General features: G+C 44.2%; 1 protein-coding gene across 6 annotated transcripts in view; it reads left to right on the forward strand.

Annotated features, from left to right (window-relative positions):
• Positions 1–6,416: 6,416 nt before the first annotated feature.
• The window catches only part of KSR1 (kinase suppressor of ras 1), a 199,985-nt gene continuing 178,444 nt past the window's right edge, over positions 6,417–27,957 (forward strand). For all 6 annotated transcript variants that reach the window (XM_031967660.1, XM_031967662.1, XM_031967663.1 and 3 more), the window contains exon 1: positions 6,417–6,924. In XM_031967660.1, the coding sequence (XP_031823520.1) occupies positions 6,679–6,924 (246 nt within the window). In that variant the 5' untranslated portion in view covers positions 6,417–6,678. The remainder of the gene's footprint in view (positions 6,925–27,957) is intronic.

A 27,957-nucleotide genomic window follows, 5' to 3' on the forward strand; every position in this document is an offset into this window, starting at 1 on the left:
CCATTTTACAGGTGAGATACAGAGGAGAAAAGTGATTTTTCCAAAGTAGAAAGGGATTGCTTTATGTGGCAAAGAGCGTGAAGGAGCATCCTGATTCCAGTCTTGTCTCTGATACTTTTTAGCTGTTTGACAGTTTACAAGTCACATACTGAACCTTGGCTTTTTTTGTCTATAAAACAGATCAATAGTACGGTACCTTCCTTGTGCTTGTTGTCAGATTCAAATGTGATAACAATAGTTTATATTGCTCGTTGTGGTTTGTAAAGTGCTGATGCAAATTGCTTTGTGGAAGAAATTGCTTCTGGAGAGTAGCATTAACAGGTAACAGGTTACAGGTTAAGTAACCTTAAATCTGGTCTCAGACGCTTAATACTTCCTAGCTGTGTGACCCTGGGCAAGTCACTTAATCCCAGTTGTCTCAGGGGGAAAAAAAAGTCCTAACAGGTTTTGATCATGTTCTTTTATTGCTCTCTCTTGGTCTGATTCTACTGATGCCCCAAATTCTTGGGCCTTCTTCCCTCTGAGGACACATGGCCTTGTGAAATGGGCATTACTTTGCCTCTGCATTTGTGATGAGTTTTTGAAGGTCAGGAGAGGGAGCCCCTGGGCTTCCGGATTTGGCAGCCATCCTAGTATCAATGTGTTGAGGAGAAATGAATGACCTTTGGCAGTAACCTTTGGGACTCAACCCAGCAGGAGCTGAGACAAAGACTCATTTGGCAGCCATGTAGCATTTGGACTTAAAAGTTGATAAGACCAATTCTCTGAAGGAACTGAACTAAGTCTGAGCTGATTCATTGCAGACTTAAGCATAAGTTGGGCATGAGGGGAAAGTGTGTACGTGAGGCACTGAGGAAAAGTGTGTGTGCAAGTCATTGAGGGGAAAGTGTGTGCTTGAGGCATTGAGGGGAAAAGTGTGTATGTGAGGCAGTGAGGGAAGGTGTGTGCTTGAGGCATTGAGGGGAAAGTGTGTGCTTGAGGCATTGAGGGGAAAGTGTGTGCGTGAGGTATTGAGGGAAAAGTCTATACTTTTGTTCTTTCTATATCTTTGAAATCAATAATATTTTATAAAAGCTAATTACTGTTAATTGACTAAATGGAATTGGGGCCAATGGTTGCTGTAGATTTACAGATGCAACTTGTGGAGGTGCAAGCCAAAGACAGTAGAGAAGACACACTCTCCAGCCTTCTCAGGTTATTCCTAAAACTTTGAGGAAATAAAATTGTGCACACCCTTTGACTCAGCAGTACCATTACTGGGTTTATAACCTGAGGAAATCATAAATGAGGGAAAAGGACCCGCATGTGCAAAAATGCTTGTAGCAGCTCTTTTTGTAGTAGCAAAGAACTGGAAAAGGAATGGATGCCCATTAATTGGGGAATGGCTGAATAGGTTATGGTATGAAAGTAATGGAATATTATTATTCTATTAAAAATGATGGACAAGGGGCAGCTAGGTAGTGCGGTGATAGAGTAGCAGCCCTGAAGTCAGGAGGACCTGAGTTCAAATTTGACTTTAGATACTTAACACTTCCTAGCTGTGTGATCCTGGGCAAGTCACTTAACCCTGATTGCCTGAGGGGGCGGGGGAAGATGAACAAGCTGACTTTAGAAAGGTCTGGAAAGATTTAGATGAACCAATGCTGAGTGAAACAAAGCAGAACCAGGAATACATCATACACAATAATAGCAAGAATGTTCGATGATCAACTATGAAGGACTTGGTTCTTCTCAGTGGTTCAGTGATCAAAGCAATCCCAATAAACTTTGGACAGAAAATGCCATCTTCGTCCAGAAAAAGAACTGTGGAGATTGAATGTAAATCAACATAGGTTATGTTTACTTCTTTTTAATGTTTTTTTCCCCTTTTGCTCTGATTTTTCTCTCCCAACATGATTTATAAAGCATTGTGTGTTCAGAATAAATAAATTATTTTTTAAAAAAACTGAGGAAAACATACAGCAGCTTTATTGTGGGAAACAGAGGCCAGAGTATATACTACACCTGTATTATCACATTTGGTTCTCTCAACAATTGTCACTTAACTTGGGGGTCTTGATTTAATTTTCTCATCTTTAAAAGGAGGAGACTAGACTAGATGATTTCTGAAATCTCTTCCAGCTCCTAACCTATGAGCCTATGAATTGCTCTCTAAAAGTGATGCTATTGTTATTTTTTTAATGAGTCAATTGTGCTTAAGGGACTTGCTCAAGATCACATAGCTAGGAAGTGTTAAGTGTCTGAGGCCACATTTGAACTCAGATCTTTTCCCCTCCAGGGCTGGTGCTTTATCCACTGGACCATCTAGTTCCTCTGATGCAATTATTCTTATCTTTGTGTTATAGATGGGTAGCTGAACCTTAAAAAACTACAGGGACTCCCCCAAGGCCACATGAGTTATAAATAAATGATCTTGACAGGACTTAAACTTGGTTCTTCCTGACTACAAGTCCAGCTCTGCACCCACTATGCCAGGGTATTTCTAAAGACAGACTACCATAGGCATGTGTAAGGAGCTTTCCAAACTTTATAGGGTTGAAGAAATATCAGCCAGAAGTGCAGTGATTAAAGTGCAAAGCCTGGATGAGTCTTCCTGATTCAAATTGACTCTCACATACTTCCTAACAGGGTGTGACCCTGGGCAAATCACTTAACCCTGTCTGCCTCAGTTTCCTCATCTGTAAAATGAGCTGGAAAAGGAAATGGTAAACCACTTTAGTATCCTTCCTGAGAAAACCCCGAAGTCACAGAGCCAGACATGACTTAAAAACTGAACAACAAACAAACAACAATAAATACAGAAAGAGTGACCTTTCCCCAAAAAGAATTCCCCTTCCTTTAAGCACATAGGAAGTGGACAATTTAATTCTTCAGTATCAAGGTCAGAAAGACTCAGGAAACAATCTCTTTACTAGCAGAAAAGATAATGAATCTCTCCCAGCCCTGGAAACTCATGTGGAAAAGAAATCTCTTTTTCACTGACAATTCTCCATTAGAAATGCAGGCTTTGGTTTTGTTATCAATAGATGGGTTTCATGCAACGAGTTTATTCCTTCTGGAAACTAAAACCCAGTACAGTCTGAACAAAGGACTTTTTGTGAGAGGGGAGCCAAAAGTTCTTCTCCCTGGGTCGCTGGGGCTCCTTACCCAGAAAGCAAAGGCGGTGGAAGAATTAGCCATGTCTCCCTAAGGGAATATTGGAAAAAGCCAAGATCTGCTCTGGTTTCTGCAATCCTTCCTCCCCTCCTCATCCCCCCACCCCCCTGCCCTGCAGCCCATGTTCCCACTTGGCCACCCTCAGGGACCTGGTCCACAGGTTGGGCTCCACCCTTCTGAGATGAGGCCCTATTTTTTCAAGTGTGAAAGGTCTCTTCTCCAAACTGAGAGCCACTCAGCCAGAGGGAGGCCAGGGTAGCAGAGAAAAATCTGCAGCTCTGAGCAAGCTTGTCCAGAGGCAGCCCAGGTCTTTGGCGTTTAAATCAATGGGGGTGACTTCTAGGTACTTCCTGCTGATCTAAGAAAAGCAGAAATCCAGGAAACAAATGCTATGGCCTTGTGGTTCCCCTCCCACTTCGGGCCCTTCGAATTCTGTGGTCATTGGTGGAAACCTCATCCTTTCACTACCAGTGACTGCTGTTTGCAGCTGTTCACACAGTAGGCTGTCTTAGTTTTGGAGAGAGCTCCCTCTCTCCTTCAATCTCTGGACTATTTCAAGCCTCCTTATATTGGGGGATAGATATCTTTCCAGTGCTGGCGTGGAAGTGAGGGGCCTTCTCCTGGAGAACAATGGGTAGAGGTTTTCCAGACTGGGCAAGCTTCATTTTGTCAACAACAGAAAGGGGGCGGGAGAGGGAGAGAGAAAGGGAGAGAGCCATACAGAGATAAGAGAGAGAAAGATAGAGACACACAGAGAGAGAGAGGCAGAGAGAGACAGAGACAGAGAGAGAAAGACAGAACGAGAAAGCAAGAGAGAGAAAGAGAGAAAGAGAGAGACAGAGAGAGAGAGAGAGAGAGAGAGAGAGAGAGAGAGTGTTCAGTGATAGTAAGAAACAGAGGACATTACAGAAGCAAGACCATCAGACTTTCACACAAGCAGCAGCTAGGGAGAGCTATCCAATCTTGCTGTGCCTGTGGGAGGTATCGAATGTATATTTCAATTCAATTCAGTAATATTGATTAAAGTTCCCAGCAGGCTCCAAGCTAGCGCTGGGGCTACAAAGCCTGACTCTTCTCAGTGTCTACAATCCAAATGGTTTGGCGTGTTTCCTGAATGAATAAATGTATGCAAAATGCGAGCCAGTGTTATTTTTGCGAGGGCACTTTCAGTAACAAGGCTGTATATAGAACATAGAGTATTTCTCCTACCCTTATTATCACCATATGCTGATGGAAGCTCCACAATAAGGGAGTCTGGATGGTGGGGGAGTGGAAAGGAGGTGCAAACGTGGAGTTAGGAAAGTCTAGTCCAAGGCTTCCCGGATACCTACAGGCTCTGAGACCTTGGGCAGTGGCTTAAGCTTCCGCTCATTCGTCCAACTATTGGCAGAGGCACTTTCCTCAATAGGAATTCCCAATGCCAAGGAAATCACAGTTTTGGTTAAAAAAAAAAGAAAGGCATCAGTCAGGAAGACCTAAACTCTGAGCCACATAATACCGGTGTGAGCCTGGGAAGATGATGACCTTTCTGGGTCTGTTTCTTCAAGAAGGAGCTGGACTTAATGACATTTAATGTCCCCCTTCTTCATGATTCTCTATGATCCAAGATGGAGGACCTGGGTTTGGGGATTCCCAGTACTTTGTGGGCCAGTTTCCTCATCTCTACAAGGAGAGGATATGAATCCTTGGCATCTGATGTGCCTTTGGACTCCTGCAAGCTCTCTCCCCGCGATAGTTCAGGGACTTCTGAGGTTGCTGCCAGCTCCAATGCCTCTGCTTCCCACCTGCCGCCGGGGCATTCAAGGGAAGAGGGTTTCTAGGAAAAAGGTGGGAGCGATGATCTGAGCCTTGGAGTGCCAGAGCTGGGAATGGGAAGTGGGTGAAGGGAGAGAGGGAAGGAGGTAATTGAAGCTTCTCCAATTTGTGGGTAGGACACGTCTCCTCCCCAGGGCCTGCCATTTCTCAAGAGATGAGTAAAGTTATGAGGGAGGGGCAGTTGTAGTAACACCTCAAATGCAAAGATCTTTGGTAGTTAAGACTTCTAGAAATTCAGAGGAAGGAGGGAAGGGAATAAGAATTTACATATGTATGCCAGAGACGGTGCTGATCTACGTAATATCGCGTTTGAGCCTCCCAATAACCCTAGGAGGCAAGTGCTACTGACCCCATTTCACAGATAATAAAACTGAGTCTAATAATTATTAAGTGATTTGAACTAGTTGGTTCCCGAGGCCAGTTGAGAACTTGGGTTTTCCGGACTTCCAGGCTCAGCGCTCCATCCACTGTGAGGAGAGCTGCTTAAAGAGCTAAATAAAAGAGTCTTTAGTGGTTTTCTGATATAACTCTCATATTACAGAAGAAGAACCTGAGGTTCAGAGTGTCGAGACTGCTGGCCCGAGATCACAGGCAGCCCTCATCGAAGGCGGGGTGGAAAGGCGGGTCTCCTGCTTCGAAGCTTCTAGAAAGGAACGGAGGTTCAGGGATGTGACTTGACTAAGGCCACGTCGATCATAAGGGGGCGGGCGGTGCATCTCCCGCGCGGACAGGTGGATGCGCGTCTGGCCCGCACATCGCGGCCGGCCTCTGGGCTCCGGTGAGAGAAGGGAGCTCTTGCAGGGCAGGTCTTTTGCACTTTTTTTTTTTTTTTTCCCCATGTCCAGTGCTCAGCCCAGTGCCCGTCACTTTAATAATAAAGGCTGAATTGATTGACACCCGGCCGGAAGGGTAAGCCCCGCGGCTCCTTCTCTCCGGCCCGGCTCTATCCCGAGGCTTCCAGCTGCCTGGCACAGGGGGCGGGGCTTGGGAGGAGCAGGGGGCGGGGCCCTGGAAGGGCAGGCCCCGCCCCGAGGCAGGAGGGGGAGGGGTGGTGCTCCAGAAGACTGCCGCGCGCTACGCCCGGCCGCGCCCCGCAGAGGTGTGAGCTGGACGCTGCGGGGGGCCGCCGGGGCTTAGAGCGCGCGCCGCCGGGGCAGTGGGAGAGCGGTCTTGCTGCTCACTGCCGGCTCGAGCGGCAGGTGCGCGGCCAGGACTACAAGTCCCGGCATCCCCCGCGGGCCCCCGCCGAGCCTCGGCAGCTACTCTGGAGAGCCTGAGAGCGGAGCCCTAGAGACAGCCGTCGGAGGCGCGGCGGCGCTGAGCGCTAGCTTTGCGTCGGGCTCCAAGGCGGCGGAGCCGCAGGAACAAGAGCAGGAGCCGGAGCTGGAGCCCAAGCCGGAGCAGGAGCAGGAGCCGGAGCCGGAGCCGGAGCTGGAGCCGGAGCCGGAGCGGGAGCTGGAGCAGGAGCAGGAGCCGGAGCAGGAGCCGGAGCAGGAGCTGGAGCTGAATTAGGGGCTAGACCCGGAGCTGGAGTAGCGGCAGCAGCAGTAGCACAGCGGCAGCAGCAGCAGACGCCTGCTGCAGGGAGCCCCAACCGCGCGCTCCGGCCGTCTGTGGCTCCCCGCCAGCCCGGGTGGCCGGGCTCTGGCTCGGGGCTCCTCCCGCTTCGCCCGCGCGCCCCAACCCCCCGGGTCCCGATGCCGAGGCATGGATAGAGCGGCGCTCCGAGCGGCGGCAGCGATGGGGGAGAAAAAGGAGAGCGGAGGGGGCGCGGCAGCTGCGGCAGATGTGGGGGCAGCTGGGACTGGGGCCGGGGCCGCGGCCAGCCGGGCTCTACAGCAGTGCGGGCAGCTCCAGAAACTCATCGACATCTCCATCAGCAGCCTGCGGGGGCTGCGCACCAAGTGTGCGGTGTCCAACGACCTCACCCAGCAGGAGATCAGGACCCTGGAGGTACGGAGCTGGGCAAGGTTAGGGGGGAACGGGGTTCTCTCCCCTCGACCCCTTCCCCCAGTCTGCTGTCCGGCCAGCCGGGGCAGGGGCAGGGGCAGGAGAGGATGAGACCGGAGAGAGGCGGGCTTTGGATCCGGTGCCAACTACCCCACCTCCTCCTCCACCACCCCTTCTGCCCACTCCCCTAACTTTGCAGCGTTAAGTTGCTTTCTGGGTGCTGTTGCAAATCCAGCAAGCAAGCATTTATTAAGGGCCTACTGTGTGCCAGACTCTGGGGATGCAAAAGCAAAAATGAAAGCCCTGGGGTTGGGGTGGGGGGTGGGGGGAAGTTCTGGGAGTCCTGAACCTAGCTCTCGCGCTCTCTCTCTCTTTCTCTGGCTGTCGATATCTCCTTAGATCTGTACGCCCCGGATCCCTTCTTTCCATGCTGCTGATTGGCAGCTGCACGTCTCTGAACTAACCGGAGCGAGTCTTTCCTCCAGAGTGCGGACTGCCGGAGTGGGGAGGGCCGGGGCTGGAGGGAGGTGAGGGAGAGGAGGAGACAGCCTTGTATTGCAGGACAAATTTATCCTTCTAGAGGCACGAGGTCCTTCCCCTTTTCAGGGACTTTGGGGGAAGAGGTCAGATGACAAGTTTTAGCTTCCAGCACCCCTGATGTCCCTCCTACACAGACTCCCGCCCCCCCCCCCCCTTCCCCCCTCCCGGTCTGTTCCCATTTTTAGGCCCGAGAGCTTCTTCGGCATTTCTTCTTTTGTCACAGCCCTTAACTATTCCATGTTCATTTGAGGACACTCCCAAGCCCTGCCTCCAGTCTGTGTTAATGAAGTCTCCCCTTCACAAAAGTCTCCCTTCCTCCTTCGCCTCTTCTCCTGGCCCATTCTTTCTTGCTGTGTGCCTGCTACATCCATGGTCCCTGCAGCATCTCTCTGCCAGCTGCTTGCTATGCATCAGGCTTAATTTTTTTTTTTTTTTTGCTGAATCGGCGTTTCTCTCCTTCAGTCATTTGTTGCCTCGCCATTGGGTTACCATGGTATTAAGCTAATCAAAACAATTACCCACCTTCTGTTCTGACTTCCTTCAAAAAATGGACTTTGGCTTATAGCAGATTATACTCAGGAATATAGCATTTTTGTGGGAAATAATCGCCATTGGAGGAGAGCTGATGACTGGGGGATGGGAGAAAGCTGCTCTGTGTGTGTGTTTTTTAAATGACATCTCCTTTCAAACTCTCCAAGGGAAGTGAAGGCTTAATTGGGGTGGGAAGAACAATGTAAGAAGGTAGTTAGGTTCAGAGGGTCCTTCCCTTCCCTTCACTTCCCCCTCTTCTCCCCTCCCCCTACACACAATGGGGGTGAAGATCAGTTCCTCCTTTCCAAACAGTGCTTTTGTCCAGAGACTTTAAAAGCTCTGTATGTCCAGTGACTTTCTAAGTTTTAAGCTGGGTGGTCCTTAACTGGGAATGGTCTCTGGGTTTGGGCATGGGTCATTTGTCAGAGGTAAGGTCATTTGGGCGGAAGCTTTTTTCCTCTTTCCTGCCCCAAAACATCCACTCCATAATTGTGGTTCTTGTTGTTCCTTAATTATCGGTCAGTTAGTTGATACAGAACTAGTTATAAAACATTTTAAAAAGGACGGGTCTTTCCTTTCTCCATATTAAATGGCCACCAAAAACCACCTTCTTATCCAAGTGACCCCCCTCCCTTCCTCAGGGTACAGGCTTCTCCCCTCTTACCATGGAAATCTATTTCTGTAAAGGTCACAGGTACCCTAGTAGTGGCGACTGGGGTCCTCCATTTAAACTTTTTCTTCCCTATAGTAGCTGACCCTCCTCTGCTCCTCCCTCTCCCCCTTTTCTTTTTGACATGATACTGTTTTCAAGTGCCCTTTGTGGGGACAGAATCTTGTTTCTAGAAAGAGATGTTTGAATGTGTTGGTTCGATGCAGTTGAGTGGCAAGATGAGGGGCTTGTATTGGTTCATTACAGCAGGAGGGCTGGCCCTGTGGTTGCTCTGTTTGGTTTCTGTATTGTCCAGCAGAAAGAAAGGGCTCCCTGGCCAGCTCTTAGACAGTGCCCTGCTGCTCTTGACCGCTGCTTACATCTAAGGAGGTTTTAAACAGTTAGTCTTGCTCTTGGAGGTAACACGGGACCATAACAAGACCGCTAAATTCTGAGGGCTGGAGATAGGGGCCAAAGAGGCTCTCATTCTCCTAAGTAACATGGTGGGGAAAAAATCCAAGGAACCAAGAGATCTTTCCTCTTACCCCTGTAAAGGTCACAGTTTTTAATTGTGAGGTAGGGGACCTAGGTTCAAATTCTGTCCCAGACACCTAGGACCCTACATTTTAAGTTGGAACAGACCTTAGGGGATATTTACTTCTTCCCCTTCTCCGCTCCCCTGTTTTAGAGATGAAGCACATGAGCCCTAATGACAGAGAAATAAATGGCTTCTCTGATTTTAAATCAAGTCCTTTTTCTCCTCCATTAAACTTCTTTCTCTGTATACTTGAGGAAAGGCCTGTGCAAAGGTACAGGGATGGAGGATAACCAGGAGGTCACTTTAGCTGGGCAACTTGCTTTATCTGTGGAAAAAAAGGGATAATGACTCCTATACTTAACAAATAACCTCTACTGTTCTCTTATTTGAGTTGTTGTGAGCACTTTGTTAAGCTACAGGGTCTATAGAAACGAGTGATTACAGTTTGTCTCCCCCCACCCCTTTTTTTTTTGGCCCTTGTGTGGGTCATCCACAGCCCCTGACCAGAGACTGTTGGGTCAGTGCCCTGGATGGTCTGGTGACCTCCCTTCTGTGCTTGTGGGTATTTCATTTGGATAGGGATTTGTCCAAAACAGCTCGAAGCACCCCAGGGATCCGAGAGGATTTGCAATGGTAATGAGGGGGAAATACTCGGTTCTTTGTCCTCTCTCGCCTAGTGGATCCAGATTCCTTCCCTTGTCCCTAAAAGAAGAGACTTTTTTTTTTTTTTTATTTTCAGGTCAGAAAGAGGAGATGCAAGTGTCCCCTTACACCAGGTGCTGTGACTCTCACAAGAGGGGGCCTTTTGGTAGAGATGAGAGAGTGAGGAGGAAGAGGTGCCCCTTTGGGAGCAAGCCCTGCCTTTCTGCAGCACTTTCACAGTATAAAGATGCTTTTTAAAAATCTTTCCATCTATCTTTCTATCCAACTCTTTCTCTCTGTTTATCTTTCTATCTGTCTACTATCTGTCCAATCACATATCTATCTTTCCATCTTTTATCTATCCACCTTTCTGTCTGTCTATCTATCTAAGCATCCATCCACATGTCATTTTAACTTCCTTCCTTCCTTCCTTCCTTCCTTCCTTCCTTCCTTCCTTCCTTCCTTCCTTCCTTCCTTCCTTCCTTCCTTCCTTTCTTCCTTCCTTCTTTCCTTCCTTCCTTCTTTCCTTCCTTCCTCCATCCCTTCATCCCTCCTTCCTTCTCTCCCTCCCTCCCTTCCTCTCTTCTCTCTTTTTCTCTCTCAGAGCAATAATGCTATCAAGGTGGCAGAACAGCATAGTGACTTCAGAAATGGCCCAGCTGGGTTTTTTTCCCCCCTCAGATCTGCAGAATTCTCCTGAATACCAGGCAACTGTTGTCTCTGGATAAACTTCTTGCAACATTGGGGCTGGGGTTCTTAAAGCCAGGTTTGGTCAAAAGGCTTATCTTGTGTAATAAAAGAGAAACACAGAATCTTGAAAATATTTATATTGGGGTGAGGGAGAGAAAGTGTTGGGGGGAGGGAGAAGGGAGAGTGGATGAAATGCCTCTGCTGTACCTCCCAGGTTTGGTGTGCTGGGAGAAGGTCTTGGGATCTAGGGTACAGGAAGACCTAAATTCATAGCTCCAGATGTTTATGTGTGATTGGGGATAAGACTCTTAACTTTCCTGATATTAGTTTTCTCATCTGTAAAGTGGAGATAGCACCTACTTAATTGGGATGTTTTCAGAAATTAATGAGATAATATATGTAAAGTGCTTTGTATATTTTAATGCTACTATACAAATGTTGGCTAAATGCCACCACTTCATATGTACATATAAGTGTAAATCTAAATCTATCAATCTGTCTGTCCATTGAGTTAGCCTTGTGATGAAGAGCTTGAGAGCCAGCTGTAGACTCTGGAAGTCCTGAATAGGAATAATGTCAAGTCCCACCTCTCATTCTCTCCCTTCCCCTCCTTCCCTCACTCCCTCCTGTTTGTCTCTCTCTGTTTTTCTCTCTTTCCCTTTCTCCCTCTCTTTAATTTTACTTTCTCTGTCTGTCTCTCATTCTCTCTCACTCTCTTTCTTTCTCTTTCCCTCTGTCTTTTCCCTTTCTGTCTCTCTTCTTTTCTCTCTTGTTTTCTCTTTGTCTCTCTGTCTGTATCTCTGTCTCTTCTTCTTTGTCTCTTTTTTTCTCTCATTCTTCTCTGTCTCTATCTCTTTGACTCTATCTCTGTCTCTTTCTCTCAGACACATACACAGAGTCATCCCAGTAATTCTCTAAGATGCTAAATTGTAGAGGAAGCAAATGCTCAGCTACATCTGTAGAGGAAGTTTCCTTTCCTGGAGTTCTTAATTCTGATAAAAACTCAGGTCTGGGAAATATAGATATGTGTGTATATTTACACCAATGCAAGGTTATATGATATGACACTGAGTCTGGAATCAGGAAGAATGGAAGTTCAGATCTGGCCTCACATGCTGTGTGACCCTGGACAAATCACTTAACCTTATTTTCCTTTCAGTTGGATAGTATAATAGTATCTATCTCCAAGGGTTGTTGTGAGGATCAAAAAGATAGTAACTGTAACTGTGTCTGACATAGATTGTAAGCTGTTATCAATACAGTGCAGTGCAGTACAATACAGAATATCTTTTTAAAAGTCTTTTTAAAAATTTTGTATATATGATAACATTGTATCAGTTGCTCAATCCTGATTGGAAATTACTTCTATCAAGACATAGAAAAAAAAACATAGAGGGATTTTATGTACATAGACATGTGTGAGTTCCATTCTGTTCTCTGAAATAAGGCTCTTTTTGGTGGCCAGAACACAGGTCTTGCTGTCAGAGAGACCTGACTTTAGCTTCTTATAAGAATTATGACATCACAACTGATGACGTGGCCTTTCTATGCCTCTGTTTCCCTCCTCTGTAAAATCATATAATAGCTGGAGCATTTCAAGGGCTGTTCAAGTAGTTTTGCATCTATAATGTGTTCATATATATCTATATATCTATTGTGTGTGCATATATGTATATATGTATACACATACATGTCCATATATACAGATATGTATGTATATACATATATAGGCATATATGTATATATACACATAAAAAACAAATGTGTATAGACCTGATATATATATATATATCACAAATATAGCTATATACTTAGGTAAAGCCCTTTGCAAACCTTAAAGTCAGTTATTTTGAAGAATGATAATAGCAGCTTTCATTTGCATCTAAAGTATCTTCCCAGAGTACATTTTCTCTTGATCCCCTTGGCAGCCCCCTGAGGTAGGTAGCACTGTGATTATCTCTGAACTAAGAAGCCTTTGAGGGCTGCTGATTTTATCAGGGTGGGTGTTTTGTCCTCAGGCATTAATCCACTGTTACTACTTCGCTTGGTCTCCTATCATGAGATTCTGCGATTGAAGAAAGGCCCTAGTTGGTGGCCTTCCTCCTGGAGACAAACCTTCCTCCATTTAACCAGGCTGGGCCCAGATTCCAGATGAATATTAAAATATCCATGAAATTCTTTGTAAAGATGTTTTGCGTATAAACAAAAGCTGCTGTTATTATTCTCCTAATGGTAATAGAAGGGCAGTACAGAGGAGGCCTGATAGGGAGTCACTTTCAAATGACCTTTAGCGACTGTGACTTTGGGCAACTTTCTCAGACTTTCTGAAAGCCCGTGCCCATAAGGAGTGGTAGAAAGGAATTTCTATCAGTGAAATCACCAGTCTGGTCTCAATTAACAATGAGAAATCTAATTAGTAACTGACAGTTATATAAACAGACTTGACTGTGGAATTCCCATTCTTCGGATGTATATATCCAAGCCCACAGAGATGAAGTCATGCTATGTTGCAAAACCAGCAAGCAGCAGGGTGGCAACTATCATTTAAGTTTTCCCATGCCAGATTCCAAGGTTCCTTCAGAGTCAGAATTGGTGCTCCTGCATTCTGTGACTTGATTCTGCTGACCTCCCTGGCTTCCCTTAAGTCCCAACTGAAACTCCACCTGCTACAGAAAGCCTTCCTTAACCCTCCTTAATTTCAGCCCCTTCCCTCCTCTAATTATTTCCCATTTATCTTTCTAGAACTTGCTTTGTATATATAGATTTGCATATTGCCTCCCCCATTGGATTGTAAGCTCCTTGAGGGCAGGTTTTGTCTGGCACAGAGTAGGCATTTAACAAATGTTTATTAGATTGCATTATTGAATCTTGTCTGTACTATTAACAAACTTTTCCCCCTTTCTGGGTCCCAGTTTTTTCCTCTGGAAGATGAAAGGGTTTCAAGGGGTAAATCACCCGGCATCCCTTTCAGGTCAAAGATTTGAGAAAAGATGAAAAAGAGTTCACAGAAATATTTGAAATGAGAACAATGTTATTTTAGAGATGGTGGATTTGGGATTAGGGGAGCAAGGGATTAGGCGAGTCATTGGATCTCTCTGGGACTTAGTTGTCTAAATGAGATGGTTAGACAAGATGGCCTCTGAGATTCCTTGTAGCTACAGTTTATAACCTGTGGGTCCCTTAATCTCCTTGTACCTCAGTTTCCTCATCTGTGAAAAGATGGGGTCAGACAAGATGACCATCTGTGCCATCTAAGGTAATACTTGGACTAAAATCCTATCAATTTCTTGTGAGGAAAGTGCATTGAAAACTTTTAAGTGTCTACTATTCATCCATTCATCATACTATTGATCTATGTGTATGTGTGTGTGTGTGTGTGTGTATATATTTATTTATTTATTTTTATTATTTTTATTTTTTTTTGCTAAGGCATTTGGGGTTAAGTGACTTGCCCAGAGTTCACAGCTAGGAAGTGTTAAGTGTTTGAGTCCAGATTTGAACTCAGGTCCTTGTGACTTCAGGACTGGTGCTCTATCTACCACGCCACCTATCTGCCCCCTATATATATATGTATATAAAGTAAAATAGTATATATAAAATCTGTTATCATCCTTATCTCACATTCCCTGACTCCAGGACTGGTGCTCTATCCATGTGCCATCTAGCTTCCCCTTCCCCCTTATCATATGTCAAGTATTTTACAAATGTTATTTTATTTGTGCTACAAAAATTTAGTTTGAAAGGTGCTACTATCTCTATTTTTCATATAAATATATATGTATGTGTATGTAAATATACATGTACATATATACATAATATACACATATGCACATGCATGCAAACATACACATATACATATATAAAAAAATCTAGAGAGGTTCAGGATTTGTACAGAGTGTCACAGCTAGTAGATGTCTGAGGCAGGATTCAAACTGAGCCCTCCACTAATTCATTGCCATAGGGACAGCTGACCTTGTAGGAGAGTTGAGGAAATTCCCCTCCCCTAGTTTGTTGTAGTTATAGGGGAGTGTGGAGGTAGATCAAAGGTTCTTCTCTTTGTGTATGCATCCTGGAGACCTTTGGCTGGGTTCTGGACTTGGGCCCTTTTTGGTTCAAGGTCAGCACTCATTTGACTACATCATCTTCTTGGTTGTTAGGGAGGGTAAATTTGGAATGTGCTGACTAGTGGTCAAGGCTGACCTCATCTCTCTTTCCCTAAATAACTAATTTTCTCAAAGTGAGGAGGAGCTATTTCAGAGAGTGTCATATTTAGAACTGCTACTCTAGACCTGATTATAGCTACCACTCCACAAAACTCTTGTGACCCAAGAACTTTCTACAGGGAAGCCAGTGCATATAAAAATCATATAATCATATTGTTTTCATTTTTGTGGTCTTAGCAGCCCAGAAGTTGACTAGGACATGTGTTAGTCTCCCATTTCATAGATGAGAAAACTGGGACTATTTCATGAAATAGAATTCTGAGCAAGGACATGTTTCCTCTGTTCTCTGACAGGCTGGGGACTGTTTGAAAGCAATGAAAGTAGAAAATACAATTTTGGGAGCCATTGGTTCAATTGTACTCCTAATCCAACCATATCTCAAGGTAGACATTGAAAAGCTGGACAGTATGTATCTAGGATGGGGAGGCAAGAATTGTTTTCAAGTGTTTGTGGTGCTATCACCCCGATGAGGCTCACAAGACAATTATTCCTAAGTTGAAAACAGAGTTCATTCTTGTTAGGAAAGTAGGATCCACAGAGAAGTCCCAATTATCACATGAAATTCTAGTCCAGGGTCCCACATGCCAGAAAGGATTTGAACCCAAAGGCCCTCTGCAGTCCTTGCTCTGTCCACTATCACTATCAGCTGTGTGATGTCCCGAGGGCAATGAACAAAGGCAAAAGAGGGAGATTGAGGCTCAATGTTTGGGGAGAAAGGGCTTCCCTCATGATGAGGGCTGTTTGTATGTGGAACATTCCCATCAGAGATTTTCTAGCAGAGCCTGAAGAACACTTGGTCATTATCAGATTGGACTAGATGGCCATTCCCCAGCCCCATCCCAGCTCCCTATTAAGTCATTCCAATTCTCTAACTTTCCCAAGGTACCCCTACATCTAGGAACTGGCAGGGTCAGGACCTGAACCTAGGATGTCTGTCTGCAGGTATAATCAGCTTCCTAGATAGAGAGATGGGGATTAAAAATGCACCAAAGCCCCCTGGTCCTTGTCCCCTCAGGACAGAGGAGATGATTCAGGAGACAATTTCCCTGTCTTCAGAGGGCTTAAGGGATTTTGACTTTCTTGCTTCCTCCTTCTATCCTTCTTCATTTAACCTCCGGTTTGTCTGATCATGTCAGACTGTCAGAAGTGGGCCCAGCTGGAGCATTCCCTGGCACAGAACTTGCCAGGTACTTCCAAGGTGTGTGGAAACCTGTAGGAACAGACCTAGTCAGTGCAGTGCCAGACAGTGGCCGTGGCTTATGTCAGTACTTGAAGACTACATTTCTTTCATTCATTCATTTATTTGGGTCTTTCCAGAACAAGAGGGAAAACCTTTGAACTAGAATCTGCCTGTAGGATTAGCAATTGGAGAAATCTTGACCTGAAACGTGGAATGCGCCTGATCTGGGACAGTTTCTAGAACCTGATCTTGGAGATGTCATTTTATAAAAGGGGAAACTGAAGAAAAGAGAAATGACTTGTTTAAATGGCTACAGGCAGTAAAGAGTAGAATCAGGATTTCAATCCAATTTAGTCTGGTTTTTATTAATCCCTTATTGTGTACAAAGACATAAGCAAAACAAGAAATTTCTGTTGTGCTGGAGAAACAATATATACATGTGTGAATAGAATGAGATACAGCCTGGATCTGTGCTTTTACTAGTCTTGATATAGAGAACCCTCTACTGAGGAAGCTCAGTGCAGGTTGGCAGCTTGCGGCCACATGCAATTTTTTTTTTTTTTAAATAGTTTTTTATTGACAGAACATATGCATGGGTAATTTTTCAACATTGACCTTTGCAAAAACTTCTGTTCCAACTTTTCCCCTCCTTCTTTCCCTGTCCCCCCAGATGGCAGGCAGTCTCATACATGTTAAATATATTAAAGTATATGTTAAATAAAAAAACATATATACATATTTATGCCGTTATCTTGCTGCACAAGAAAAATCGGATTAAGACGGAAGGTAAAAATAACCTGGGAAGAAAAACAAAAATGCAAGCAAACAATAACAGAAAGAGTGGAAATGTTATGTTGTGGTCCACACTCATTTCCCAATGTTCTTTCACTGGGTGTCACATCCAATCTTAAGCAGAGATTTTTAACCTAGAATCTGTGAACTTTTTTTTTTTTTAATATTTTGCTAACTATATTTCAGTATAATTGACTTCCTTACTAATATTATGTATATATTTAAAATAAAATATGTTAATATTAATTACATTTAATTTGCTATTATTATTAAATATATTCATAAAATAAGATATATTTACTGATTTTTAAAAAAGACAACATGATTTTGAATAGGGGTCTGCAGGTTCCACTAGACTTCTAGAAGGATAAAAAAAATTTGGTGAGAACCTCTGACTTACAGTCACTTAGCACTGGGAGGTTAAGAAGCTTGCCCAGGGGGTCACACATGGAAGAGGCTGGACCTAAATTCAGATCTTCATGGCTCTGAGGACAGGACTTGATCTACTGTACCAGACTGATTCTTGAATATGAAATTAAATATTCCATAAATAGTCATTCTTTTTGGGGGGAGAGTAGGAGACATTATTGAAGGAGGAGGAACACCCTTTATGATCAATCAAGACTCCATGTAAGAGATGAGCATCCAGGGGTCTCTGGAGCCCAGGCTGGGGCTTGCTCCAGAGGAGCCATTTGTCAGGAGTCTCATTCTCCACATGGGTTCAGGTCACTCTGCTGCTATCTCACCTTCCAGCTGGGCAAATTGCAAATGGGCAAAAAGTTCCTATTCCTAAGAAATAGTTACTATTATAGGTACCGGTGCAGGCTGAGCTAGATGCCAGCTCCACCTGATAATTGATGAGTTTGGGGTAGCAATTTCTTGTTCTAGTGAAGCACAATGCTCAATGCACGTGGGAAGAATTCACAATGCTTTCTTTTTTGCCAAAAGGTACCTTTATTTATGGGAAGAGCAAATTGAAGAGAGAAACACCGGCAGTGGTAAATATGAAATAGATTTGGGAAAGCATATAGTTAACAAGGAAAGAGGTTTTAACAGTAAACAAGGGAAAAGGCAAGTTCCCTAATGGAACTCACAATTAACGAGGAGAAAGGGACTGTTCTATGAGGTGGGAGTACACCATGGAGTGGCAGGCTAGATCCATAGAGGAGTTAGTGAGGTATAACAAGGAGGATACTAAGAGACATGGAAGGAGAAGACTCTAGAAGGATAATTTTTTTAAAGACCATTGGATCCTGAAGTGGAGAGATCATTGGTGAGGGAGAGAGCAGTTTCAATGGAAGGATGGGTATGGAAACCAGATTGCAAAGAATGAAGAATTGAGTGGGAGGTGAGAAAGTAGAGAGGCAATGAGCCAAGGAGGACAGCTTGGTTTTCTAGATCTTTGAAGAGGTAGCCTGGTGCCGGAATGGAAAGAACTTTAGATCGGGGTTCAAATTCTGACTACCTTTAATTTGGATGATGGATAAATCGCAGCTTCCTCATCCGTAAAAACAAAGGAGAGCAGCTAGATGGCTAGGGAGAGATGATAGTTAAACTTCATGGTCCTGAAAAGTCCTGAAAGTCTTAGTGTTGTTTTACAGAGTCCTGTAAAGGGAACTTTTCTGGACATATTTGACCTGATCGTAGTCTTATTTGGAAGTCCCGGGAATTCAACTATCATCTCTCTGTAGTTGACTCCATAGTATATCTCACCTATATACCTCAACGCTTTCACATGCCGTATGCTCTAGGAGGCCACGGGTTGCTCGGTGGTATTTCTGTGGTCAGTGTAGGTCTTGGAGACTGGTCCCAGCTCACCACTGCAGATATATTCCTACCCTATGCTTGGCTTATGAGCCCTAATTAAAAAGCCTGGCACAGCCAAGGGCCTCTTTCCAGCTGACACTCCTGCCTTTTTTTTTTTTTTTAAGGGACAAACCCACATAGCCTTGTCTGTCTCCTAAAAACCGCCAAGATAAGACTGCTTATTGATAGCTGCTAAAGTACTTCTGTTTTTTTTTTTTTTCTTCCTGAGAATGCCTATATATGAGACAAAATGGAAATTTCAAGGATTGAGGAGGTGAGGGAATCTATTCTGGCCTAGGCTGGGACCCTGGGCCCCCACGTAGGGACACAATGAACAAGACCCAAGGAATTCGTTGTTCCTTTATGGAAGGAGCCTGGGATAGTGTTGGATTGGAGTGGGTGGTTTCAGATGGCAGATAGCCTGGTTTTATTTATTCTAGAATTCTATAACTCAGCGGATGTTGTTTTCTAGCCCTCCCTCCCCAAATTGTTATATTCAAAGGGGTCAGTGTCCCAGAATATTAGAGTTGTTATTGGAGTCTTCAGCAAAGGGCTCAGAACCACTTTTCTACTAAGAAGAAAAGTTTTTATCCATCTTATTAAGATGAGCCGTGTGAAAGAAGACTTTGGGGACAGGCCCAGCTCACTCCCTGAGGGTTTGGGTCAAGTAAGGAAAAATGAGTTTTTTAAACTTACATTTTTTTCCAACTAACAAAAATGGAGTTTTTCTTCCTCTCACCTCCCCCTACCATTGGAACAAAATATAAATAAGGAAAACAAAACCCATGTAACAAATATGCTTAGTCAAGCACAACAAATTCCTGTATTGGCTGTGTCCAAAAGATTTATGTCTCCTCCTGCATCTTGAGGCTGTCACCTCCTGATCAGGAGGTGGGGAGCTGGAGAAGAAATGCGTTTTTTAAATAGCAGTTGTATCCCATGCCCAAGGCTCTGTAGTTTTTTTTTTTTTTTTCTTTTTTTTTTTTTTTTTTTTTTTTTTTTTAAACGAAATACCAGTGTTTTCACAGTGTATCAGGGCTGGGATTCTGGAATCTCATATCTGGAATTCCATATGTGTCTGTAAGGCCCCACTTTGTCTAGTCTCTAAATGGAAGATAAGACCTTTAGAATGGAAGCAGCCACTTTGTATAAAGATACCTTAGCTTGGAAAGGCTCTTTAGTCAGCTCCCTCTCCTCCCCTCTTCCTCATCTCCCTTGGCCTTCTTTCCTCCTTAACCCCTCTTACATGATGAAGTGGCTGACCTTACTCCTTTCCAAGGCCCCTCTTTACCCTGCATCTGCCTTTAACAGAGAAACTTGCTATATGATTTTCTTCCCAGTTTCCCATTGTCCTTCTAATTTTGGCTGCATTAATTTTGTTTGTGCAAAAGCCTTTTAATTTTACATAATCAGAATTCCCGTGTTCCTCACTATCTCTTGTTTTGGCCGTAAACTCTTTCCTTATTTGACTCCCATGCTCCCCTAATTTATTTGCAATATCACCCTTTTTGTCTAAATCATGTACCTATTAAGACCTTAGCTTGGTATGCAGTGTGCATTGTTAGTCTATACCAAGTTTCTTCTTTTTTCTAGCAATTTTGGCTAGTTCTTATCTCCAAAGCTTGGATCTTTGGGTTTATCAAATACCAGATTACTGTGATCTTTTATTACTGTGGATTGTGTATGTAATCTGTTCCACTGATCCACCACTCTTATTTCTTAACTGGTACCAGATCACGCCGATGATTATCTCTTTGTAATATAGTTTGAAATCTGGTACTACCAGGCTGCCTTCCTCTACGTTTCTCTGCTAGCTCATTTCCTGCAGTGTCCTCCTGGACACAATAAACTCCAGTAATCCTCTAGGAATAAAATCAAAATACTCTGTTTGGTGTTCAAAACCCTTCATAACCCAGCTGTCTCCTACCTTTCCAGTCTTATTATATCTTATTCCCCAATAACATGTCCTCTTCCATCCAGTGACCTGGCCCCCTTAATGCACCATGAGCAAGACCCTCCATTACTCAACTCTGGGTATTTTCTATGACTGTCCCCTATACCTATCCCTGTTCTTTATCTCCCAATTTTTGACTTTCCTGGATTTCTTTAAGTCCCTGCTAAAATCCTACCTTCAACAGGAATCCTTCCCTAATCCCTCTTAATTTCAATGTTTTCCCTCTGTTAATTATTTCTTATTTATCTTGGTTATGACTTTGTCTGTATTAGAGCAACCAGTGAGCTATGGACCTAGAGTCATCTTTCTGAATTTAAATATAATCTCAGACATCTGTTAGCTGTATGATCGTGCTTGAGTCACTTACCCTTATTTACTTTAGTTTTCTCATCTATAAAATGAGCTGGAAAAGGAATTGGCAAACCCCCTCCAGTATTTCTGCCAAGGAAGACCCAGATAGGGTCACAAAGAGTTGGACATGATAAACGACTATTGAACAATAAAAACCACAATTCACGGTTCATCTATCCATTCATTTCATTTATCTGTTTATCTGTTTGCTTATTCATTTTTTTAGATTGTAAACTCTTTGAGAGTAGGGATGGACTTCTACCAATTTTTGTACCCTTAGTGCTCAGCACAGTACGTGGCACATGGTAGGTCCTTAGTAAATGTTTATTAATTGAATTAAAGTAGGGAGACCTCTAGATTTGTACTTTGAGGACACGGTTTGAATCCTGTAAGTCACTTTCTTTCTGTCTCTGGGACTCAATTAAATGAGGGTGTTGATCAAAGGCCCTACCTAAGTAGACTAGACCTGATCCCTGTAAATGGGAATTTGTTTTTAAAAAGGGCTGGGTGTTCTGCCTCCCTTCCTTTGTCTCAGTTAGGCACAGGTATTTATTTGCCTTAAGGTTTAAAGGTTTATCAGAGAGCCAGGATGACCCAGTGGGTGAAGGGCTGACTTGGGCGTTAGATCATTTGGATTGTAGGCTTGGGGTGCCATTGGGCAAGACAATTAATTTTCTTGTTACCTCTGTTTCATCATCACCCATAAAGGTGTTGATTGTCAACTTACTCAATATCTGGCTTCAGGGTTAGGCCCTCTTAAAGAAAATGAGTCATTATGGAGAAGGGGCAAGTCTAAAGCATTGGGTACATACAGAGTCAGTGGGGGGTGGGGGGGTCAGTCCGTCAACTCAATGTGTGATCTTGGCCAATTCGCTGCTGGACTCTCGATTGGTTTTCTCCTTTATAAGAGGAGATTGGATAAGGGGTCAGTCAGCCAGTAAACATATACGAAGCCCCTACTATGTGCCAGTTATTGTGGAATCCTTCCAAGCTTACTGTTTTATGATTGAATGATATGGCTCTAGTCTAAGAAAGCATGAGATTTTATGTTACTTTTTAATTTTTTTTTATCCAGAGAGCCATTAATGTAATAAATAATGGAAAAAAAAAAAAAAGAAGAAGGGGAAGAACAATTCAGCAAAACTAACTGACCTATTGAAAGCACCAGACTTTGTATGCAACATTCCACAGCCACATTCTCCAACTTCTGCAGAGAATCAGGGAGAAAGTGTCAGGAAGCTTTTAAGAGAAGGGAAAATGAGTCGCATTGAATTTGTGCCATTTTAGAAAAAACACTGAAGGCTTAGAACATTCCTGGACTTCCCTTTTGGACTCTATACATGGGTGTGGGTATGGGTGTATACTTTGATGGATCTATGAGCTCATCATAGAATGCAAGATTAAGAAGTGTAAGGAACCCCAGAATGAATGAAAAAACTTTTAAAATGCTCACTATGTGCCCAAAACTGTGCTATTCCCTGGGATCTAGAAAATAAAAGGGAAATAGTGATGGCTTCGGGGGAGCTTAGTGGGGGAGATAGCAGATTAAATAGAGTTTGGCACAGGGCAGGAGGAAAAACCTAGAACTTCTGAGGGTTCAGAGGTAGGGCACATGGCAGAGCTCTGGCATCCTTAGCTTCAATAAGCAGGTCAGACTACCATATTAGGAAACTAAGGGAATGCCTGGATGACTTCCATCATCTTATCTCAAGGGATAGAATTGTTGACTCCCATCTCATCTACATCCCTTCTGCAGTCAAGTAGCCCAGAGGGTGGGAGTGGTAAGGGCAGGGGACAGGATAAATATCTCATCCATTGGGGGATGAGAGGGCCATATTTGGGTCAGTTAACTCCCATCTCATCTACATCCTTTCAGCAGTCAAGTAGCCCAGATCAGGTGGGAATAGTGAGGGCAGGATAAATCTTTCTATATCTCATCCATTGGGGGATGAGAGGGCCCTAAGTGGTTCAATTGACTCCCACCTCATCTGTACCCCTTTGGCAGTCAAGTAGCCCAGAGGGCTGGTAAAGGTAGGGGAAGTATGAATTTTTCTATACCTCATCTATTAGGGGACTGGTTCAGGCTCATTTTATAGATAAACAAACTGAGGCTTTGGAAGGTTAAGTAATTCACCTGTGGTCGCACGAGAAGTAAGCATTAGAAATGGGAATTAAATCCATTTCTTCTGACTTCAGTTCCTAATTGTTCTGTACCATGAAGCCTCCTAAAAGTCTCCTCATGTAAAAAAAAAAATGAGTTTTTTAAAAGACTTCCAGCTTCAAAACTGTGATCCATTACATACCCATATACATGTACATATGAATAGACATTCTATTAAATGTGTTACAGTGTACATGTGAATAGAAATTCCTACAAATAGACAAGCATATGAATAATAGGTATTTCTATTCATATACATAGAATGCATGTGCACTCCTATATACACCTATTATAGAGACCCCTATCTCTAGATCTGTGTCTTGGGATCTTTGCCATTGTCCATTTTGCTCAGTGGGTTGAGTCCTTCTGAACCCTTTTTCTCAACGTACCTAAGTTCCCTTGGCGAAGATGCCTTAGCACTCACTCCCCAGCACAGTTGAGTTTCTTCTGTGTGCTAAAGTCTTCCCCAGATTGTTGATAGTATTCCCCGGTGCCTGCCGCCATCCTCGCTTCTGCTTCCATGGGCGGTAGTGTTCCTTTGCTGGATGAGTTACCTTTGGAAATAAAAGAGGTGAAGTAATCTTGTTTTTTGGAGGCTTTCCCTATCTCTTGCTCCTTTCCTTCTGCCCTCAGAAACACGGCAACTGTGAATTAGGCCTCTTGTCTTAACTGCTAATGTTGGGAAAATGGAGCCTGAGAGACTGGTTAAGGAGCATCCTTTTTTGGGGATGCACGGAGCTTACATCCAGTTCCAGGCAGAAGCCCACAGGATCTTGGGAGAATCTTTTTGGTCTGCTATGACCATGACCTTGTCCTAGCTTAATCTGATCAGCTTGGAGATTCCTGGTTTGTTTGTGCACAAATCCTTCCTGATAAGAAATAAATGCCCTCCTATTAAAAATGGATCTCTCCAGGTAGTCCCATCTCCGTTACCTGTGTTTCAGGGGCTCATCCCCTTCTGGGGACCTTAGGATTAGTGCTCTATTTCCCTTTGAAGCTGTATGTCCTTCAGTCCACCGAGTAGTAACACTATGACAAACAGTTTTTGATTTAGTTTTTGAAAAGTGCATCATTTATTCTAAACAGAAATAAGCAGTAAGGCTGTGAAAGGCATTCATTGACCACTCACAGGGAGCCCAGCTTATCCCTCTTCCCTCGTAGGGGAATAAGTGGCCCCTCAGCACCCTGACTCTGGTGGAAGGTTTGGGGGGCAGCTGGATGGAGGGGTTGAAAGCCCTGCTGCACACAGCCCCAGCATCTCTGTTGAGATCTCTAGCTGGCTTCCTCAGCCCCACAGCAACTCAGATGCTTTTCCTTTCTGCTCTGGAGGAAACTTAAAACCTGCAATCTTGTGAAGATCTAGTAGAGATGGGGGCCAAGAAACCCTGAGCAAAGATCCCGCAGGGCTGATTTTAGAAGCCCCCTATGATCCACATGACTTCTGTTTCATTGTATTTTTATTTATTTCATTAAATGTTTCCTGATTCATTTTAGTCCAGTTTGGGCTGCCCTGGGGAGTGTTGTGGGCAGCGTGCTTGACCCTCTCCTCCTCCCCCATTAGAACCACTGCTGCAAACCTCCTCCCCCACTTCTGAGCTCCCCTTGGCTTTCCTACTTCAGTCGAGCTGCTCAGGATGGTAATTTGTAGTCATAGAAATATTATCATGAGCTCTGAAACCTGGAGCTGGAAAGGACTTAGGGGTGGTCAAGTCCAAGTCCCTTACCAGGTGATGGCTCATCCTGCCAATGAAGGGGGCTTAAGGGAGGCTGAGCTGCTCAAAAAACCCCTCCAGGCCTTGAAGCCCACTCGCCAAAGGCAAGACAAGGTCACCCTGACTCGTGATGGCCCCAGCCAGTCCAATTAGTCTGAGGTCCCACCCATCCAATGACTTAGGGCTAGGTAAACTGAGACAAAAGGTGGCTCCTTATTTTACAGATGAGGAAGATAATCCTAGTGAAGTGACTTCCCCAAGTGCTAGGAGGGATCTAAGTGGATACAGCACTGAGTCCAGAGTCAGGAAAAGCTGAGTTCAAATCTAGCCTCACACACTTAAGTCCCTTAACACTGTAGGCCTCAGTTTCCTCATCTGTCAAATGTGCTCTCCAGTATCTGCCAAGAAAACCTCAAATGGGTCTCAAAGAGTGAGATAGGACTGAAGAATAATGAAGAATAATAACTACTCTTTACAATAGTTCCATACTCCCCTCAGCCATTATTATTACTAGATCCCATTTATTTCAGATTTAGTGATTACACTGTGAAGTTGTAGCCTGATATAGTAAAATGATCAAATGAGAGAATAATTGTCAAATGCTAAGCACAGTTGTAAGCACTAGCTACAGGTTAGCTATTATTTATTCTTATAAATAATGACAAGAATGGCAATAATATCAGAACTCAGGCTTGAATTCAGGCTGTCTGATTTCAAATTCTAAACTTTTTCCTTTATAATCTGTTGCCTTTCCATTTTTGAAATTGTCTTTTTTAGAAATTGGTATCTTTTGTTTTTACTTCTGCTGTGTTTCCTGATGTGTCCTTCTCCCTTCCCCTCCTTCTCCTCTGCCTCCTTTCCTCCCTTTCTTCTTCCCTTCCCTCTCCTTTTTCTTCCCCTCCCTTCCCCCTCCTTTCCTTCTCCCTCTCCTCTACCAGTTTCCCCTCCCCCCTCTTCTTTCTCCTTTCCCTCCCTTCTCCCTTCCTCCTTCTCCTTCCCCTTTCTCTTTCATTTTTCTTCCCTTCCCCATCTCTTCTCCTATTCCCTGTCTTTCCCCTCCTCTCCCTTTCTCTCCCTTTCCCCCTCCTCTTTTATCCTTTCCCTCCCCTTTCCCTCTCCCTTTCTTTCCCTCTCTCCCTTCCCCCACTTCTCTTCTTTCTCTTCCTTCTCCTCTCCCTCCCTTGCCTGGAGAACAGACCCTCTGGTTCAGCTTAAGGCCTTCTATCTGCCTGGGAGAAAGAAATGAGGAAGGAATTATAAACCACTGAGTCATTAGAAAGAAATGATAAAGTCCTGAGGTTAAGTTGTTGAGGGGAGGGGAGGAAAAGGTTCTCTGTGGCCAGCTAATGGGAGCAAAGAAAGAGACTTTAGAATTAATTTATTTTCACAAATTGGGAAACTGAGACCAGTGTGAAGAGAAAGTGATTTAGTTTCAGTTTCTATGTTACTAAGAATCAGAGCTGGGCTTTAAACCCAAGCAGTTCTGTTCCATCAATTCAATAAGCATTTATTAAGTACCTGCTGTACCCAGGACACTCTGGCTATGAAGCAGCCCCTTCTTTGAGGGCATCATTCCAGTTTTCTCCTGGTGGGCACAAATAAATGAGTACGATATAAAGTTATTTGGGAGTAGGAGGAAAGGTACACTAACACTTGAGGGGAAGGGGAGATTGGGAGGGACTGTAGCCCCATCGTGTAACTAACTTCTTGAAAGGGAACCAGGGTACCCAAAGGCAAAGCTAAAGAAGGAGGAAATCATTCCTAGCATGAGGATCCAGGTGAGAAACCCAGTATCAACTTTTGAGTGCCATTTTGGATGGAACTTGAAGCTGTCAACAAGCATTTATGAAGCCCATATGGAGAGAGATGAGCTAATGGATGTTAATTGGTTCAATGGAACCATTATCTCATTTCTGCTTATTAACCGTATTTAAGGAAAATACTAGAATGAGGGTTTGAGCCAATAGCATTTATTTCATTTATTTATTTTAGCTATCCGGCTCTTTCAGGGCGACCCCTAGATCTCTTACTGTAGCAGGTTTCACTCTGGGAGGGAAATCCAGAGTTTCCTAAAATAACGGTGATTTCAGTATCTCTCTCCCAATTCTGAGGAGAACTGCAGAGAAGCACATGATGACTATTATTATTTATGAGCTGTGTCATTGGACTGTGGGAGGGGGGCTGCTCATTCCCACCTCAGTGGGCAAATGGATCTGCAACTTTCAATCCAAGTTTTTACTTCTAAAAATTCTGCCTTCCTCTGCTCCCCCATAGACCCTGTTCTCTGAGCCTTGGAGAGCTGACCCGGGGGATGGTCTGGGGAGAGAGGATCCCTAGGGGGAGGGAGAATTTAGCTGGGGAGCCTCCACTATGGTTTGAGTTGAGAAACCCCGATCCCTTCAATCTGGAAGGATCCCTCCTGTGGGGAAATCCGTCATGGGGGTAAAGTAGGGAGAGGAGAAGGGAGGAGGGGAAGGGTTGGAAACCGGGAATTCCTTTTAAAAAGAAAAAGGAAATGCATATTCTGTATGTAAAGGAAAGGAAGCAGCTTCCTGTTTCTGGTGGCCTTTGGAAGAAAGGAGGAGAGTTCCTTTGTGAGCCACTGATTTCCAGGGGCAGGTCAGAGGGCCAGGCCAGTGGGGATGTGGGGCAGCTGGCCCAGCCTCTGGCCTGCTTCATGCCATGCTGGCTGGGTTTCTAGCCGCAAAGAGAGCCAGGATTTCTTTTCCTTTGCATTTCCAGGAGATAAGTCAAATGTGCCGACAGATGGGGGTGGGAGGGGAACACACGTATATAATCTATAACACATACATATAATGTATATGGCACATGGACACATATTGTTTATTTTTTTGTTGTCTCAAGGGGGCCATGTCTTAAGAGTTGGTGCCATGAGATCCTACACATATACACAACATACACAAATATACATGCTCACACAGGTTTATATCCATGTAGCTCTATATGTATACTCACAAATACAGACACATATTTGGGGGAAGAAAACCCGAAGCTTTCCCTGATTGAGGTGCATATTTGCCTCTCAATTGGAAAATCTCTTTCCAATTTGCTCGACCTTTAGCTTTCTGGCTAATCTCTCCACAGGCAGGATGAGCAGCACGGAGACGGAGGGTGATGAATGGGATGTCTGGACAGTAAAGATGTTTGCATGAGGCATTTCCTTCCTGGTGGTATAAAGCGGCTCCCAATTCCTGACCCAGAGGACCAGGGAAGAGAGAGGGAAAGGCCCCTGCCGAATTCTCTCCT

Source organism: Sarcophilus harrisii, chromosome 4 (assembly GCF_902635505.1).
Source record: "Sarcophilus harrisii chromosome 4, mSarHar1.11, whole genome shotgun sequence".
In the NCBI taxonomy this organism is placed as follows: Eukaryota; Metazoa; Chordata; class Mammalia; order Dasyuromorphia; family Dasyuridae; genus Sarcophilus; species Sarcophilus harrisii.